Source organism: Carcharhinus amblyrhynchos, chromosome 4 (genome assembly GCF_965287045.1).
Source record: "Carcharhinus amblyrhynchos chromosome 4, sCarAmb.v2.hapA, whole genome shotgun sequence".
NCBI lineage: Eukaryota > Metazoa > Chordata > Chondrichthyes > Carcharhiniformes > Carcharhinidae > Carcharhinus > Carcharhinus amblyrhynchos.
In genome coordinates, this window is record NC_137327.1 from 45,553,372 (window position 1) to 45,574,091 (window position 20,720).

General features: G+C 41.0%; 1 protein-coding gene across 3 annotated transcripts in view; it reads right to left on the minus strand.

Annotated features, from left to right (window-relative positions):
• Window positions 1-20,720, minus strand: part of ranbp10 (RAN binding protein 10) — a 140,429-nt gene that overhangs the window by 39,319 nt on the left and 80,390 nt on the right. For 2 of the 3 annotated variants that reach the window (XM_080187071.1, XM_080187070.1), the window contains exon 4: window positions 3,980-4,147. In XM_080187071.1, coding sequence (XP_080043197.1) covers window positions 3,980-4,147 — 168 coding nt within the window. The remainder of the gene's footprint in view (window positions 1-3,979; window positions 4,148-20,720) is intronic. The other variant, XM_080187072.1, reaches the window with a different exon arrangement.

Consider the following 20,720-nt stretch of genomic DNA (forward strand, 5'->3'; position numbering starts at 1 on the left):
GACTTCTGCACTGGTACCTCCAGAATCCCTTAGGATCTATCTTTGCTCCAGTTCCTGCTTCTACTTCTAATTAACAAGTAACCCCTTGGCAATATCATCCAAATACACAAGATTAAGTTTTGCAAGTATGCCCATGCCACTCAACTCTTTCTCACTATCAATTAATTGAACTCCTCCACTGTACCTTATTTGTCATACTCCTTGATTTCCCCCCAACTAAATACTGGGAAGACCAAGGTCATTGTCTTTTTGCTCTGTATGTTAATTCTGCTTTTTGACCATTATTTCAATCCCTGAAGCCCATGTCAAGCTACATAAGACCTTGGTGTTTGTAATTAATCCAAAGATAAATATATACAGCGCAGGAACATGTCATTCGACCCAACTGGTCGCTATCGGCATTTATGCTCCATTCGAGCTGTTGCTCATCTTTCCTCATTGAAATCCACTTTCCCTTCTCCAGCTTCCCCTCAGATGCATCTTAACAATACACCTTAACCACTCCTAAGATAGCAAGTTTCATATTCTTATCAAGTTGGGGAATGAAGTTTCTCCAAATTCTTTACTGAATTTCTTGGTGACTCTCTTAAATTGATGTCCTTTAGGTCTGCCCTTCTCCAGAAGTGGAGACACTGGGCCAGATTTTCTGGTAAGTGGTGATGCTGGGACGATTGCAACTGAAAAAAAAATTACAGCCCTACCTTTTTACGTCCTTACAGCCAGTTCTTCCTGTCCCAGCTGCAGCAGCAATCCTGTGGCGCAACCATCCATGAAGAGCAATGGTGAAGAGGAGCAGTGGAAAGATCATGCCCCTTTTTAATGACACCAGCAGCTGTGCCCAGTTAAGTTTGTAAGATATTAAGAATTTTAGTGGGATCTTTGTAATGCTTCTTGATACTGGCCCTTCCTCAGCTCATCTGCTTCAGAAATGCTCAACTATGCCTTCAGTATCCCAAGTAAACTAATCCATTGTACTCCTGGCCAGCCTCCTATCTTCCACCCTACATAAGCTTACACTTATACAAATTTCTGTCGCTCATATCGTAAATACAACAAATCTTGCTGAACTTCACTGACCCCCCCCAGTCTGACAATGCCTCAGTTTTAAAATCATCATCATCCTCATTTTCAAATCCCTCCATGTCCTTGCTCCTCCTTATCACTTTAGCCAATTCCAGCCCTACCAGCCAATTGGATTGCTGCAATTTCAATTCTAGCCATTAATGCATCGCTGATGATAAATTCCTCCATCTCTGGTGCTATCAGGTGCCTTGGCCTGCAGCTATGAAATTTTCTCCTAAACATCTTGCCTCCCCTTTTAAATTATGTCTGCATTACTACAAATCAACTAATGTATTAGCTGTTGCTCAAAGACCAATGTTAAAGATACCAAAAAAAAATTTACATTAGTATTGCTAATTCCTCCTTGGTTTCTGAATGCAGTGTTGTGTTATGTTGGGTGAGGAATTGATGCCTTAAACATCCCAAAAAATTGACCAGATAAAGGGTGGATTTTAAAGAAATTAAGTAAAAATTGTGAGAGAAATAAAGTCAAATCATACTTGTTTAGTTTGCAATTCAAAATTGTACTTTTTAAAAAGATCACTGCATATATCTTAGGCAGGAGAAACATGAGGTTCAGTTCTCATAATTACTTAGAAGTTCCTATGAACCTGGCAGTGAAGACTCCAGCGAGGTGTCCAGTCTCATTTAAGATATTCTTTGAAACCAACCACTCCGATTAACCTTTAGATCATCTGTTCTGATATGTCCTTATGAGGCTCAATATTTTTACTGATACCACTCTTAAGTGCCTTGAGAGTTTTGTGATGTTAAACGTGCTACATAAGCTTAGGTGGTGTTGTGGCCTGAAGTGCTGACTTTGCTTTGGAATGGTACGCAATCTGAACCTGGATTTCTATCAAGCTTTGGTGTGCTGTAAAATACTCCTCACTCAAGCATCGGTTTCAAATACTCAGCCATTCAGGTACCAATCAGCTTCAACTAAGGGGTTCAAATACAGCTGAGCCTAAATCTGCCCTGAATGAATCAGCCCAATTAGTAAGCACAAATCAAATAAGGCCCATGAGACTGGACCCCTCACTGGAGCCTTCAGTACCAGGTTCATAGGAATTATGAGAACTGAACCTCATTTTTCTCCTAAGATATATGCAGTGATTTTTTAAAAAATATAATTTTGAAATGCAAACTAAGCAAGTATGATTTGACTATTTCTCTTACAATTTTTACTTAATTTCTTTAAAATCCACCTTTTATCTGGTCAATTTTTTTGGATGTTTAAAGCATCAATTCCTCATCCAACATAATGCTGCATTCAGGAACCAAGGAGAAATTAGCAATACCAATATAAATGTTTTTTTGGTAGCTTTAACATGGTCTTTGAGCAACTGCTAATACATTAGTTGATTAGTAGTAATGGAGACACAATTTTGTGTTTGAAAATTTAAAATATTAAAATGTCCTGATTACCCAAATCAAAGTACTTGCTGCTCCCTAATTTCTACTCACATTTGCTGTGATCTTTTATTAGCCGAGAAATTGGTGCCAGAGTGTTACACAGTTCAAGAGGGACAGAGTTCAAAGTTGTGAATGTTCCTGTTATATGTTTAAAATCAATTAAAAATCCAGATTTTGTTTAACATGGTTTATTGATTGGCAGGGGTGCCAGTGACTTGACTTCTGCCTGTGACTCTGTAAAGTGCCCACAAATAGAAACAGCAATTCTACTACCAATCTGTGACCCAGTGGAGATGTGTTCCTAGCATAGGTAGCACAGCTGGTTGATTTTTCTTCTTCTGTGGATTGGAAAGCCCAAGTTATCGTAAAATACTTGGGTGAGAGACAAAAACTATTATAACTTTAGCTGGGCAAGTGATAGCAATGCCAATACTTACTTTCAAAAATATTCTGCCCTCTACCTCCCCACTCCTGACAGCAATGATGTCAATCCTACAGTATCTTGCTGAAGTGTTCACTTTTCATGCATGAACCTACACCATGAACAGTGGCTCATGGGGGAGGGGGGGAGAGAGAGAGAGAGAGAGAGAGGGAGAGGAAGAAGAGGAGTGATTGGACTGGACTAGTAACCTAGAGGCCAACTGCTAATATTTTGGGGACACGGGTTCAAATTCTACCATGGCAACTGGTGGAATTTAAAATCCGTTTAAATCAAAACCTGAAATAAAAAACTGCTAGTCTCAGTAACGGTAACCATAAAACCACAACTGATTATTGTAAAACCCATCTGATCCAATAATCTCCTTTGGAGAAGGAAATGTGCCATCTTCAGTCTGGCTTACATGCAACTCAGACCCACAGCAATAAGGCTGACTCTTAACTGCCCACTGTAACTAAGTAGCTCGCTAGATCGTTAAAGGACAATCAAAGATGAGGAACAAATGCTGGCTTTGCCAGTGATACCCACATCCCATGAAAGAAAATTGTGAAAAAAGAAAAGGAACAACTGTGCAAGGATGTCATCAGATTCTATCTATAGAAATGCAATTAATAGCAAGAGACCCCCCCCCGCCCCCTGCCGCCCCCGCCACCCGCCCAACCCCTGGTGTACTGAGACCAACTATATTATAACCACTATTTAGGCTGAAGTTAGCCAATTTAATTCCATCAGACAGGGATTAAACTTGATATTTCACAGTCTGTATAGTTTAGTACCGCAGCGCATGACCCACTTAAATCACTGTACCATTGGATATACTCATTATATTACATCTTCATACTAGAAATAGTGAAGGACTCAACAAATAGATAACCTGCATTTTTCATGCAAGTTAAAGACATATTTACTGGAAAGAAAATGAAAGAAAAAATGCAGCATGACTTGCAAAAAAGTGATATTCCATTGCCAACTTGTTTTGAACCATAAAGTAAACCCACTGTGATTTAGTCCCTTAGTTACATTTCATTCTGCCAGGCTTGTAAGTGGTACATAGCGGCTTACCTAAGCTGTGACCATTCTTTGTGTAGAAGCAGGTGTTATTTATGAGGTTTACACAGCACCCAATTACATCTCCAGTGGTGAAAGTGGGACCGTATGGTTGCCCTGTACCTGAAGAGCAGAAGGAATGTCCATCGTCTCCATGGTATCCATATGAATGCTTGTCCCACCCTGCAAAACATGGAATGGAGATAAGGCAGGGTTTAAATTTGTTCCTATTAAAACAGTGTGCTGAGGCAAAACTATTGCTGCTTCTTACTCACAGTAGCAAGCAAGATTCATCCCTCAGTTCCAAGAACAAACCTTGCTAATCCAAGTAAATCATGCAAAACAACATCAGGATTTGTAAATAGATTTCAAAAATACAAAAAGGGTAGGGGACAGGGGTTGCCATTTTCCCAGCACAAGATCAGAATTTTGCAGTACAATCTGTCATCCTTGAAGCATGCCAGAATTGCATTAGGTGACATACCAACTTGGGCAACTTCAGCTGTCCATGGCATTCACTTCAAAAATGCATTAGGCTCCTCAGATATGTAAATCTTAAGCAACTAGTGAAAAATATTTAAGTAGGTGGATCCTGTGTCTTAAATGTTGTACCAAATCAATGGTCCCGATAAACAATGTTGCTGGTTGATCAAGAAATAGAAATTTCCTTTCTTTTGACGAGGCTCAGGAGAAACAAAGTGCTCTTCCAAGGCTCCAAGAACCCGCAAGTCCACAGCCAGGATTCCAGGAGCCCAGGATATCAAATATTTGTCAGACTGTTGGCTGAATAATCATCGGAGTTAACTGATTTTTGAGCCAACTGCAGCAAGGTTGCAGCAAGGATTCGTTAAGGGGAAGTTGTGTTTAACAAATTTATTGGATTTCTATGAGGATGTGACTAGTGCGGTAGACAGAGGGCAACCAGTGGATGTGGTGTTCTTAGATTTTCAAAAGGCGTTTGATAAGGTGCCTCACAAAAGGTTGCGGTGCACAGAGTTGAGGGTAAGGTGTTAGCGTGGATAGAGGATTGGTTGTCTAATAGGAAGCAGAGAGTCGGAATCAATGGGTGCTATTCTGGTTGGCAGTTGGTGACTAGTGGAGTGCTGCAGGGATCGGTGCTGGGGCCTCAACTGTTTACCATTTACATAGATGATCTGGAGGAGGGGGCTGAGTGTAGTGTAATGAAATTTGCTGATGACACAAAGATGAGTGGAAAAGCAAATTGCATGGACGGTATGGCAAGTCTGCAGAGAGATCTGGATAGGCTGAGTGAGTGGGCAAGGACCTGGCAGATGGAGTATAATGTTAGCAAGTGCGAGGTTATCCACTTTGGTAGAAATAATAGTAGGAGGGATTATTATTTAAAAGGCGAAAAGCTGCAGCATGCTACGGTGCAGAGGGACCTGGGGGTCCCTGTGCACAAATTGCAAAAACCCAGTCTGGAGGTGCAGCAGGTGATCAAGAAGGTGAATGGAATGTTGGCCTTTATAGTGAGGGGGATAGAATATAAAAGTAGGGAGGTCTTGCTGCAACTGTACAGGGTACTGGTGAGGCCACAGCTGGAGTACTGTGTGCGGTTTTGGTTGCCGCACTTGCGGAAGGATACATTGGCCTTGGAGGGAGTGCAGAGAAGGTTCACTAGGCTGACACCGGAGATGAGGGGGTTAGCCTATGAAGGGAGATTGAATAGACTGGGTCTGTACTCGGAGTTTAGAAGGCTGAGGGGGGATCTTATAGAGACTTACAAGATAATGAAGGGGACAGATAAGGTAGAGGTAGAGAGATTCTTCCCGCTCAGAAAGGACAGCAGGACTAGAGGGCACAGCCTCAAAATAAGGAGGGGACAGTTTAGATCGGAGTTCAGGAGGAACTTCTTCACTCAAAGGGTGGTGAATCTCTGGAATTCTCTGCCCGTTGATGTGGTGGAGGCTACCTCGCTGAATATATTTAAGTCACGGTTAGATAGGTTTCTGAAAGACAAGGGAATTAAGGGTTATGGGGAGAAAGCGGGAAAGTGGAACTGATCCACTTTCAGCCATGATCTTATTGAATGGTGGGGCAGGCTTGAAGGGCTAGATGGCCTACTCTTGCTCCTATTTCTTATGTTCTTAAGGTGCTCACAGCCCATCAGTGACATAGGACTAAAGCTGAAGATAAATGTGGCTCAGATCTCAGTCCATTGATACATTAAATTTGTTTGATTTCTCAGCAGTATGCCTGGATGGAATAACCACGAGCTCTTGGTAGACCTTGAGGAAATGCAAACAGATGTCATATCCAGTTAAGGTCCTCTACAATTGAAATATTTGGGGGTGATTTCTCAGCAGTATGCCTGGATGGAATAACCACGAGCTCTTGGTAGACCTTGAGGAAATGCAAACAGATGTCATATCCAGTTAAGGTCCTCTACAATTGAAATATTTGGGGGTGGCTGGGGAAAATAATTTTTTTTCCATTTTAAATTTGGAAATTAAGATGGAATTAACAAATTAATTCACTAAGCCTATATAAGAACACAAGAAGTAGGAGCAGGAATAGGCCATCTAGCCCTTCGAGCCTGCCTTGCCATTCAATAAGATCATGGCTGATCTGAAGTGGATCAGTTCCACTTTGCCACTTTCTCCCCATAACCCTTAATTCCCTTGTCTATCAGAAACCTATCTAACCATGACTTAAATATATTCAGCGAGGTAGCCTCCACCACATCAACGGGCAGGGAATTCCAGAGATTCACCACCCTTTGATCAACTCCGATCTAAACTGTCCCCCCCTTATTTTGAGGCTGTGCCCTCTAGTCCTGCTGTCCTTTCTGAGCGGGAAGAATCTCTCTACCTCTACCCTATCTAGTCCTTTCATTATCTTATATGTCTCTATAAGATCCCCCCTCAGCCTTCTAAACTCCAACGAGTCAGACCCAGTCTATTCAATCTCTCTTCATAAGCTAACCTCCTCATCTCTGGTATCAGCCTAGTGAACCTTCTCTGTACTCCCTCCAAGGCCAATATATCCTTTCGCAAATGCGGTGACCAAAACTGCACAGAGTACTCCAGTTGCGGCCTCACCAGTGCCCTGTACAGTTGCAGCAAGACCTATAAAAAGCATGCTACTATTTTAAAAAGTTTCTACAGCTGCCAGGGCAGCAATAAGCCAATGAAGGGGAAATGGTAGCCTTTGCGGTTTCTTAGTATTTCAGCAACCTGTTTCTCTATTTCCTGCTGGTGTATCTGACTTCTGGTGAAAAGAAAGTCACCTCAAAGGTATCCATGAAAGCAGCATAGTACAAAGTGTTCAGTTCAGTTACAGATTTCAGAGTGTCAGGAAGCCCTACCAAATGGATTACAAACCAAAAATTCATATTTATATCAATTATTTTACAAGCAAACTGAGAATTGACATAATTAAACTTTTAATATCATGGCCTTTTGTCCACAATTAGAAAACGCACCTCAAATGACTGACTAGGAATTTTCATATCGAATTAATCCTGAGAGAAATTGCTCAGGATCGCTACACCTGGCGCAACCAAAAAAAGTGAGGACTCCTTCGAAATCAAGTGCATGTCAGAAGCAGAAAGGAAGCATGAGAAGAGGAAATCCCACGTCAGCAACTTGCCCAAAACTCAATGGCCTGCAGCATCCTAGTGCAATCAATCACCTACATTGCACCAGAACCCCACCAAACACTATAGTTGATGAACATGATCATCTTTGCCTCAAATAACGAACACAATTTTACAAACAAGTTAGTGTATTGCAAGAAATTTAACCAGAGGAAGTTTTTATACTCAAATACGCTGTTATCAAACAAAGTTAAGAGAACACAAAACACTGTGATAATTTAGAAAACTGAACAGTGACTGTTCTCCAAAATTCCATTCACGTCACAGTTAGAGTAGGTCATTCAGCATAAATGGTTATACTGTACAGTATTTTCTGGCCAATTTGTTCCATTATCAGTGGGGAAGCCAGAGATAGTCAGGCCTTTATTGATCTCTGTAGCCCAAAAATAAAAACTGCAGCTTGCTTTTAAATAACTGATCAATTTCAGGTCAGTTTTGCATGTTCAAAAGCAAGTCAACGTAATACACCTAAACTTAACAACATCAAGAAAATAAACAACAATCACATCACCTATGGTTTGTCAATCTGAAAATACTCTCTTCACTTAGAACACATGCTACAGAACAGGGCAATCATAATGCAGAATTACTATGAAAATGAGGATGTATGAAACTGAGGATGTACAAAACTGAAATTAAAAGCCAGCAGTGTTCCAGTTTAATGATTTTTTTATATGGGAGGAAGGAAGAGCAGCAGAAAGTAAGGATATAAAGGAATAGAGAGCAGGAATTTTGCACCTGGCTTATTGTTATTAATGTGGTCAGAAAATAGCATGTACAAATGTTATATGTAAAAAAACATTTTTTTTTAAACCAGGTCTGAAAGGCAGGTACAATTATGAAATTTCATTCAAGCCCATCTTATCAGGCAGAGAATAATAGAAAATAGGGAATGCAACAGGGATATATACTTACATAATACCTCATCATGTCTCAGAGGTTCATACACAATAATTTTTTTTGAACAGTAGTTACAACTGCATTTCAGCAAATATGCCAGTAACCATCCCACAAACTGCAGAATAGGCAAGTTATCACTTAATGGTGTTAAGATTGTTGGAAGGATGTTGACTACACCCTTATCTTCTTCAAAGATTTCACTAGCATCACTCAAACAAAGAAACAGGGATTTAGCTTGATATCCCATCTGACAATGTAGCACTCTCAATACTGCCCTGAAGATCACAACTTTGGCTCAACTCTGAGAGACTGAATTAGAAGTCTATATATCCAAAAACAAGGAAGATTAATAGCAATAATGGATCCATTTATTGTACTAGGATTCATTCAGTTCTACAGCTACAGTCATGTGATCTTCATCAAAAGGTTGGATTTCAGTATAACTAACAGAAACACACTTGCTGCAACTAAAAGCAGCACCATAGATAACCACTGCAATGAACTTTTAAACAGCAACTAGGCCACACAAGCTGTGAATTACTAGTTGGATTAATAACTGTCAGTATCCTGTAATAGGTCTGAAATATGTACAGTACTTGTCACTGTTAGACCAAACTGAACATTTTAACGTTGACACAGTGTACAAAGAGTCTAGTCACAAGGCGATGAACGGTATCCGATTACACAGTCCAATACAAACACACTTCACAGTCAGCTAAATATATCTCCTGACCAAATTAGTACTTATTAGCCACAGCAATAGAGCTCTGCAGTGGTGTGACATTAATAAAACTTCCTCATGCCCTTGTACTCTACTAGATACCACTACAAGTCAACAAATTCATTGCCGAAAGGATCAGGAAACAGTACCCTCCTTTTCAGGTCCACATTTCCTCCAACAACAATATAGCATTTTTTAAAACTGACTGAGGACCCCTTATTACTATGTCTATCAATGCTGATCAGCTTTAAATCGCAGAACTATTGAAAAAAATCCCAATTTCTCTGCATTAATTTCACAAAAATAGCTCATTTTAAATCATATTCATTAGACTCAATATTTCTCTGATCCATCCTCTTCTTGCACAGCTTCTTTCCAAAGCTTATGTTTTAATTCTATTTCCATGCTTTTTGAGCTCCTCCACGCCAGAATCACTCCCTAATTGAGAGAAAGGGCATCTACTCTAATGTCATTGGCAATGTAGGATAAACCAAAAACATTAACATCGCCCTATGGAAAGTTATACCCACAAACATTTCTGATGGGAGTGCGACCAACACCTCCACATAAAATTCAGCTCTATGATTTTGAGTTTCTGGGAAAGAACTGATTAGAGTGCACTAATGTTCAGTAGGCTTTTTGAGTACAGGAAGACTTAACTATGCTCAGAAGAAAGTAAAATAAGCAGATTAGAGGTGGAGAGGCTCTTCCCGCTCAGAAAGGACAGTAGGACTAGAGGGCACAGCCTCAAGATAAAGGGGGGGCAGTTTATAACGGAGTTGAGGAGGAACTTCTTCACTCAAAGGGTAGTGAATCTCTGGAATTCTCTGCCCGTTGAAGTGGTGGAGGCTGCCTCGCTAAATATATTTAAGACGCGGGTTGATAGGTTTTTGATAGGCGAGGGGATTAAGGGTTATGGGGAGAGGGCGGGAAGGTGGAACTGAGACACGACAGATCAGCCATGATCTTATTGAATGGCGGGGCAGGCTCGAAGGGCTAGATGGCCTACTCCTGCTCCTATTTCTTATGTTTCTTATGTTTCTTAAACCCTCTAGTATACCCATCATTACATCAATGTATTTTACTGACTAAATTCCAAATCAAGTAAGTTTAATTTAGACACTCCCAATAGCTAAATGGATATTACATCATAGAAAGTGTTACCGAATCAAAGATCAGGAAAGTTCCAGCTCCAGTCTGTAGCTTGTGCTTGGTTTGCTAATCTCAGCAAGAGCTGATGAAACATTGGATTGTGACTGCATTTAAAGGCCAGGGGGATAATCACTGTCCAATAATCTGTGCTGAAGTGCAATGTGTATATTGTGTGAAGACAGGTTCAGGATTAATCAATCCCGACAATTTCCTATGTTCACCATCTAGGACTTATACACAGAGGTGAAAAATGTCAAACTTGGTAGATCTCTGTAGGTATCTGAAATATTATTTCACCAAGTCAACTTCATTCTAGGTAGCATAGTGACAAATATGAACGTATGCTGGTCAAACTACTCCAAAATCACACCCAGTTGGTCACAGATTAGTAGGGCACTGATGCTTTTCCATGCACTTGCTAATATCAAAATGTTATTTGCTCCAAAGCTGAACACTTACATCACAGATTGAAGTCACATTTTTTGCACAGATCAATATTCATGAATGGGATTCTTCCACATTTTTGTACCCATTAACAACATATCATTTTCACATCAATGGAGGGAAGACCAGCAACATCTAAGATGCTCACAGCCCAAACTTTCCTATCTGAAATTTTAAGAACTGAGGGGCAGGGAAAAATATAAACACACAGGCATACATACACACAAAGTGATGAGGTCCAACAGAATAATGAAGCAGGGGTCTGCAATTATAAAGACATGCATCGATTCCTTTTTGAAAGCTACAATGGAATATGCCGTTTCCACTTTTGAGCAGCGAATTCCAAATCCAAACCACTCACCCTGTAAACATTTTTCCTTATTCACCTTTGCCAACAACAGTAAACTGGTGCCCACGAGTTCACAACCCTTCCACTAATGGGACCAGTTTCTCCCTATCTACTCTGTCCCCAGACTTAACCGTCACTTCTCGAAGGGGAACAGCCACAGCTTCCACAATCTAACTGAGCAACTGAAGTCCTTCATCCCTACAGCTATTCGCACAAGTCCTTTCTGCTCCCTCTCTAATGCTTGCACATCTTTCCTATGTCTGACTTCTTGGGTTCATGTCGCACTATCTGTAACCCCCGTGACTTGCCTGGGTTTGCAAAACCTCACTCACTGTGCCGTCTGGAGACAATACACATCTCTTTAACCTGTGATCAGTGCTCCTTCCACACACATTGTCGGCCACTTTAGGACTTGAACAGCAGGTTAGGTGTGAAGATTCGCATTCTAATCAGTAATCTCTAAACTGTCTGTGCTTTATATGCTCTGTCCGAGGCCAGAACTCTCCATTCACCTGATGAAGAGGGAGTCCCCTCGAAAGCTTGTGAGTTTACTATCAAATAAATCGGTTGGACTAAAACCTGGTGTTCAGACTTTTTACTGTGTTTACCCCAGTCCAACGCCGGCACATCCACATCATCTTTCCTAAAGCATGGTGCTAAAATTGGATGCAATATTCCCATGGGGGCCAAACCAGTATTTTATAAAGGTTCACCATAACCTCCTGGACTTTTGTCCCAAATGCCTATTTATAAAGTCCAGGATCCCGTGTAACTTATTCGTTTGCTTAATCTTCTCTATCACATTCAACATCTGTGCACATACACTCCCAGGTCCCTCTGTCTTTGCACCCGATTTAAAACTACCTGTAAACATAGTATGAAGGAAAATAAAAAAAACTTCTCTGGGGCTAGAACACCGTTTTTAAAAAAAAATTTTCATTATGTGTAACAAACTTAACACAATTTATAGAGATGGTGATAGTGCTGAGGAGAGCAGGGAAGTTGAACATTACGTGTGTGGACTCTGTGTTAGGCTATGTACTGGGTCATTCCACTTTTCCTAATATTATTGGAAGCAGAGGTGCAGTGATATTGTCCTGGTCTTGTAATTCAGAGACCCAGGGTAATGCTTCGGAGGCCTGCATATGAATCCCACCATGGCAAATGGTAAAATTTGAATTCTAGATTTAAAAAAATCTGGACTTAAAAGTCTAATGATGACCACGAAACCATTGTCAATTGCTGTAAAAACCTATATAGCTCACTAATGTCCTCTAGGGAAGGAAATCTGTCATCCTTATCTGATCTAGCCTACAAGTGACTCCAGATTCACACCAACGTGGTTGATTCCTAAATGCTCTCAAGGATGGGCAACAAATGCTGGCCCAGCCAACAACAACCACATCTCATGAACAAATAAAACAAAATTTCATGGTAATAAATGATCAGTTCAAGTACCCTTGTATAAATGTTTTCCGGAACTTATGAAACAATCAAGAACATAATTAAATCTGCACACGATCCTGTTGCCCTATATTCCTGAATCAAAGACTGCAAGCAATCCCACTGCAAAAGGAATCAACTTCAGTCTCCACATACTTACACTTGAAAACGTAAGGAACTATAGGGAATTCTGTCATGGGGCTGTACATTATGCTATACGACGGGACTTATGTCTGAATAATACAACTGAAACGCATAGTGAAATTAAATCTCAAGAGAATTTCTACGCTTACTACACCTAAATGACTGTGCAACTTAGAAGTAACAAACATCACATCCAACTCAGAGCTCCATCCATGATGTGCAACAAATCAATATTTGTACTGGAGGAAACTAAAGCTACGCCATTTTCAAGTTAAAAAGATTTTAATGAAACTGAAATACATAAACAGCGATTAAATAGCATGTAATCAAACTTCAGCAGTTTGCAACTTTGTACAGGACATCCACTGCTGGTCAGCGTAACTTTGAATATTCCAGTATCTATACCTTTGGATATGAAGGGGGATTGAGATTGGATTAGAAATTCTTCCAGTCTCAATGGCAGAATTATGAAATTGCCACAGAATTGATTAAGAAATCAGAACAAATAAGAATAACTGTTATTAATTATGTTATTAATGCACGCAAAATGTGCTACAAGGTGTACTGCACCCCAGACTTGCTGAGGAGAAGGAAAGCCAGAATTGTGAAATTTGAGGCATTGAAGGCCACTTCGGCTAAGTTCAAGTGTAGTATTGACATGCTACACTTGGTTGAAGTCATTAGGTTACATTTCAGCTTCACTTGAAGCAATTTTTTAAAGTGGCATCTCGGCCTTTTGGCTAAGATGCAAATTAGATCAAACCTTAGAGGAGGAGTTTCACCTAAACCAATCAGCTTGGATCATGTAGATCAAGCCCAAGACAGGTGGTGAGAGCCCTGTCTTGTCAGCTTGGATCGGGGATGTCCCAACTTGTTGGGACTCTGAATTGGCTTTAATTTGACTTGATTGGATTGGAATAAAGTAAACCAAAAAAAAACTTTGTATACTTCAGTAATGTTGTTTTCAAGTGCTGTGTGTTTAGCATCGGAGCTCAGGAAGAGGTGGAGAATATTTGTCAGCATGTGACTGCATGGAGATGTCTAGATGAACTTTGAAGATTTAGGCAACTAAAGGATGATCTAATAAGAGATAGTATTGTCTTAGAAACAACAGGTCCCACCAAAAGAGCATGCCTGCTGAGAGAAGAGAAACCTATTCTCAAAAAAACTACTGACACGTGCAGAAGCTCTGAGATAGTTCATCAACTGAACAGATAGGAAAACTGATGAGACTTTGCACTATGTTGAGAGGCAGTCCAGGCTTTCCAAGCACAAATCACTAAAGGAAAAGGACAGACGGACAACTGCAATGATAACTGTAGAAAGATAGCAGCAATTTAATTTGAAGTGTCACCAGTGCTCAGTGCAACATCATGAGCTTTGCAGACCAGTGCGAAGTTGTTCAAGATGGTGGTCCAAAAATTAAGTCATCATGGATACAGTTGAGGCTATATTAAATGATGCTCACCCCAACAGGACAAATGAAGCAGAGGGCTCAATGCAATGGGAAGAAAGGAGCCACAGCTCCAAGTAGCAGACATCAGCAAAATTATCTCAGCTGAAACAAGTCAGGAGCTTAAAACAGATCACCCTGAGATTTGCAACATTTTGCACAGTACCAAGCTACTGATTGCTTAACAGACCCTGACAAATTAAAGATGTTTTCATAGGTCTTGGATGGCTTCCTGGTGAACATCATATTGAAGTAGATGACAGCATGAGATCAACTCAGCATCTTTTGAGGAGAGTTCCAACTGCCCCCATGTCTAGCCTGAAAGACGAAGAGGAGATTTGGGAGGTACAGATAGTTGCACATGCCAGGTGGCATTTCTACAGCTCCAGGAAGACATCAGTGCAAACAGCATGTGATAGCCAATGATCTTGCAGAAGTGGAAGCAATCTTAGATGATCTGCTAGCCTGTAGATATGGAGTTACAATAGAAGAAGTGTTATAGGCTACGATCAGGGTCTAGTGAGATTGCTAGAGAGCTTGCCAGATGAGCTGGAAGCTAAACAAACAAAAACCTCAATGGAAGATGGCTGAAGTACATAGCCATGTCCTGACAATGAAAGGACTTCATCATGATCCTGATAAGGTCCAAGGACCAAGCTGTGAATCTCTACGGAAGCACACTGCAAAGGTTGTTCAATGATATTGGGACACAGAACAAAAAGCAGATTTCACTTGTCAAAACAAGTAGTGATGACAATGCCAGTGCTGGGGAATTACAATGTCAACATCAAAGTCACCCTGTAATGTGACGACTGTGGGAAACAGGTCTCAGAGGAACCCTTGCACAGCATGCACGTCTAGAGCATTCATGCAAACAGACTGACACTATGCACAGATTGAGAGCATGCTTGACCACTGTCTTTCCTTGAACATTTTAGTTAGTCTCTGGGAGAGAGAAAGTGATGGTCAACTCTGACCACAAGTAACTTCAAAATATCTTTTGGAGACAGCTTCTGTTTGCCCCAAAGCGTCTGCAAAAGATGTTACTTCATTTGCAGAGATATAATTTGGAAATGAGGTTCAAGCTAGGAAAGCAGATGTACATTGCTCTCATGCTGTTGAGAACTGCTGTCACTTCAGAATATGAAATCTTCCAGATTCAACAAGCAGCACCAACACAACACATTATCAAAGTCATCAACTCAGCAAAGTCACTTCATCTGACAGGCCAGAGTCTTGCTCAGATCAAAGAAACACAACAAGAAGCAACTCTCCCAAGTGCCACAAGAAACAGTTATAAAATAATGGCTTGAAATCATAAATAAATACATCTAGTCCTTTACTGACATACAGAGATGAAATGATGACTGGGATAGCATCCTGCAGAATGGAACTAGCATCACCATCCCTAAAGAGGTGTTGAAGCAAATCCACACCAAGGAATTGAATCTATTTTGAGGAAGACAAGAGTTCTACTGGCCAAATATGAGTAAATGGATTAAGAACCACATCAGCCAATGCAGCATTTGGAAGGAATATTAAGCTTGGCAAGCTAAGCAGATCTCCACAACATCCCAGACAGACATGGGTGAAGCTTAGAGTACAGCTCTTCACTCTCAGAGGAATTGATTATCTCACTACCATCTCAACCCTTTTCCCAGTCAAATGCAAAGGCTGAAGCAACAGTGAAGATAATCCAAAAAAAACTGATCCAGCACAAAGGTGATCCCAATGTGGAGAAACATACTTACTGAAGGCATGCAAAGTAGTCCAGTCCAGCAACTAATATCACGCTGCACCCAGACTACTCTTTCAATGGCTAATAAACATCAGAAGTAATAAGAGAGAGTGACAAAATCAAAGTGAAAAGGCAAAAAAACCAAACTTCACTTTGCTAAAGCTGCCAAATTATTGCCAGAACTCAGAGTTGGACTGCCAGTCAGAGTACAAACATTGAATGCAGTCAAAAGTCAACCCACTTTGCAGTTTGGAACTTTTGTAAAGCAGCTGTGACCTCAACTGTATACAATTAAAATGAACGTCCAGATATATTGCCATTACAGTAAGCATTCATGTGCAACCGGAGAAGTTGTTCCTTCACAGGAGACAGCTGATGGAGAAGATTTCATTTCAACAACTGAATGACCATCAATCTCCAAGGTCAACTATTTCCCAATAAGTGCAATAGATTAGCAGCAACAATCCCTCGAATGGCAGCATCGTCCAGGAACCAGTGGACACCAAATGAACAGCCAACAACCCGCAAGCATATCCAAGACCCAAACATTTTAGTACATGTGACCAATGCATGCACAGGACAGATGAAATTGGGGCAGACTGGAAAATACAAAGGTTTTTATTTGTGCATGATGATTTTATTTATAGACTACGTAAATGTGTGACTTACAAATTATAAGGGTGCACAATCTGCATGTTTTTTTATGTCAAGGAGGATATTTGGAGGAATGCCTTGTGCATTGTGGCTTTCTATAGTCATGTGACCTCTGATGTTATCATTTGTTAATAATGATTTTAGGGCAGTAGCCATTTTACTCACCACATTGAATATGAACCAAAAAGCGAAAATGCTGGAAATACAGAGCTAATACATCACATCTGAAAAGGCATTCAGGTCCAGATCTTCGTCGGAATAGTCCTGAAGGTGAACCTACTGAAATGTTAATTCCACCATTTCACTTTTCAGATTAATGAGTTGCGCATTCGTAGGTTTAAAAAAGACATACATTGAGCTCCCACATTTACAGTTTTTCTTTTATCTTCCAACATCCTGTTTAGAGTAAAATTGAAACCCAATACTGCACCCAATATTTGAACAGAGGTGTCACTAAAGTTTCAAATAGATTATTATTGCATCTTGGTCTTTATGTTCTTTCTATGCCTTGAATGACAACCAAAAATTCCATTAACTGTTTGAGAAATGTCCTCATCACCTTTCGGTTCTGCCTTTAACATTCTGTGAATCTGTACCATTAAATTCCTCGGTTCTTACAGTGCATTGAGTCTACCCAAGTTCAGAGTACAATTACATTTTGGCTTTTAAAAGAAGAGCATCAATCCACACTTACTGATACCCATCGATTTCCTTTAGTCGGGTCCTCATCATATCAATATCCCTTTGTGACTTGCTTTGATATTCCAAAAATTAAGTCTAATTAGTTTGTTATAATCTATCACTCACTCTGAGTCTCCCTTTTGCGGAATCACTGAATGACACAGTGCAAAAGGAAATAAACCTTATGGCCCATTGTGCCTGTGCTGGCTCTTTGATAAAACTAACCAAATGCTTTGTTTCCAGCGGCATGGTGGCACAGTGGTTAGCATTGCTGCTTCACAGCATCAGGGACCAGTGTTCAATCCCCGGCTTGGGTCACAGTCTGTGTGGAGTTTGCACATTCTCCCCACGTCTGCTTGAGTTTCCTCAGGGTGCTCTGGTTTCGTTCCACATTCTGAAAAGACGTGCTAGATAGGTGCATTGACCTGAACAGGCACTGGCCTGTGGTGGCTAGGGAATTTCACAGTAACTTCATTGCAGTATTAATGCAAGCCTTACTTATGACTAATAAATAAACTCTAACTTTTCTCCCCCAGAGCCCTATATTCCTATTCCTTTTTGAAAGTTACTACAGTGAAATTGCAATAAGTCAAACTCCAATGCATGAAATTCTGGTTTTGCCAGCAGAATAGCAAATCCCAGAAAATGGCGCTCATGAATAAACTGAGATTCCACACTGGTAACTCCAGATTAGCCAGATTTAAGAACATAAGAAATAGGAGCAGGAGTAGGCCATCTAGCCCTTCGAGCCTGCCCCGCTATTCAATAAGATCATGGCTGATCTGTCGTGGCTCAGTTCCACATTCCCGCCCTCTCCCCATAACCCTTAATCCCCTCGCTTATCAAACACCCATCAACCTGCGTCTTAAAAATATTTAGCGAGGCAGCCTCCACCACCTCAACGGGCAGAGAATTCCAGAGATTCACCACCCTTTGAGTGAAGAAGTTCCTCCTCAACTCCGTTCTAAACCACCCCCCCTTTATCTTGAGGCTGTGCCCCCTAGTCCTACTATCCTTTCTGAGCGGGAAGAGTCTCTCCACCTCTATCCTATCCATCCCATTTATCATCTTATACGTCTCAATGAGATCTCCTCTCATTCTTCTAAACTCTAACGAGTACAAGCCTAGTTTATTCAGCCTCTCCTCATAGCTCAACCCCCTCAACTCCGGTATCAGCCTAGTAAACCTCCTCTGCACTCCCTCTAAGGCCAAAATATCCTTGCGTAAGTACGGCGACCAAAACTGCACACAGTACTCCAGCTGCAGCCTCACTAATGCCCTATACAGCCGCAGTAAGACCTCCCTACTTTTATATTCAATCCCCCTCGCTATGAAGGCCAGCATCCCATTAGCCTTCCTGACCACCTGCTGCACCTGCAGGCTGGGTTTTTGCAACTCATGCACAAGGACCCTGAGGTCCCTCTGCGCCGTCGCCTGCTACAGTTTTTCGCCACGTAAGTAATTGTCAAAGCTCGTAATATAAACATACCAAGCAATATGCAGAGTTAGACTAGAGTGTGAAATCATAGAATGCTGGACAAGCCAACAGTTAATATTGGTATTTTTCTGTGAAAGGATATGCAAAGCACAAGAGTATGGCTAAATCTGTGAGAAAGCAAAGTGTTGTCAATCAGCCAGAAGATAAAACTGATAAAACAAGTGAAAAACTGGTACAAAAGCAGTGAGGGAATCCACCAGTGAGTTTATCCACTATTATGAAATACAAGACAAACATCTTGGGAGCAATTCAAAAAAGCTGGCATTCTCTCCAGCAAGGAAGAAAATGAGAATGGCTACCTGCTCCAACATTGAAGATACTCTGCTAATACGGTTTAAGGCAGCCCAAGCACAGAATGTTCTCTTTACCAGTCTGATCCAGCAGGAAAGAGGATTTGCCTTGCCAAAGAAGCTGGGCATCTTGGAGTTCACCTTAAGTGACAGATGGTTGCACCCATTAAAGACAAAGCTCCACACTGTCTTCTGTGCAGTGCTGCGGTCACAGCAGCTATGACAACTGACTGGCTCCAAAATGTTTTCACCCACATCTTGAACTGCTTTGTCATCTTTTGCCAAGATCACTCTTTGATGTTCAACGGTAAAGCATGTAAAGATGGAAAGCAGAGCAAAGAACAAGTCACTGCTATGGTCTGCACCAAAATGACTGACAAGAGCTCCCACTTCTGGTCATACAAAGCCCAATAAACCATGTTGCTTTGTGAATGTCAAGACACTACGCATTTAGAACAAGGCTAATAAAACTCCCTGGAAGACATCCAGCATTTTTGAGGTGTGCATCAGGAAAATGGACTGAATGCACCAGTGAAAGAAAAGGAAGATCGTCATTACTGATGCGCTGCACACCTGAAATCAACGACATCGAGTTAAAGGTCTTCCAACAGTACAGCCAAGTTTCAGCCAATGGATCAAGAGGTGATTAGGAATCTGAAAACCAACTATCAATGCCAGCTCATCTTTCAGGTTATTGAGATCATCGATAAGATATGGGAAGGCAGTGGCACTGTCACTGAACTAGTAATCCAGAAGTCCAGAACAAGATCTGTCTCTGGGTTCAAATCCCACCAAGGCAGATGGTAAAATCTGAATTTAATAAAAGAATCTGGAATTAAAAGTTTAATGGTGATCATGAAACCATTGTTGATTGCTCTTTAGGAAGAAAATCTACATGTGACTGCAGACCCACAGCAATATGGTTGATTCTTAAATGCCTTCTGAAATGGAGGGCAGTTGACAAACAATAAATGCTGGCCCAGCCAGCAATGCTCACATCCGTAAAATGAATTTTAAAAAGGCAGGAGCACAATCCAACTGTTCTAGAGACCATGTTCACGACAAAGAAGACATGGAAGATAGCAACAGAAGCCATAATCGCCAACTGTTGCCACCATGCTACATCAAACAGGTTACAACTATACAAATTGTGGAGAATGAGGAGGAGCAGGGCAAGGCCAACCAATTCCATAACTGGGCACTTTGCGCTCACCTGCAGGAGACTGGCATGGAAATTTCAGCACAAACAACCATGGAAAGTTGAGAAAGTGGATGGTACTGTACAATGCACTATGGAACAGATGATGCCATTGTAAATTCTTCAAATGAGGAGCCCGAGGAAGCTGATGACACTAAGGAGTTTAATGAATGCTTGCCAGTTTCCCTAGCCTTCACACAAACAGCTCCAGGATGCACTGTGGCTCAAAAATTTGACTGCACTGATGACACATTGGACTGTATCACATACAACTGAAGATGGCTAAGCCAAAGAGGTTTATTGGGATTTCCCGTGGTTAACTCCCAATTCTCCAAAGCAAAACTCTGGCCTTAACAAGTCCAGGTCATTGTAAGTCATAAAGATTTTTTCACATATTTACTGTTTTATTCTATTTTCATCTCATTTGGGAAAGCAGTGGCATAGTGGCACTGTCACCGGACTAGTTATCCAG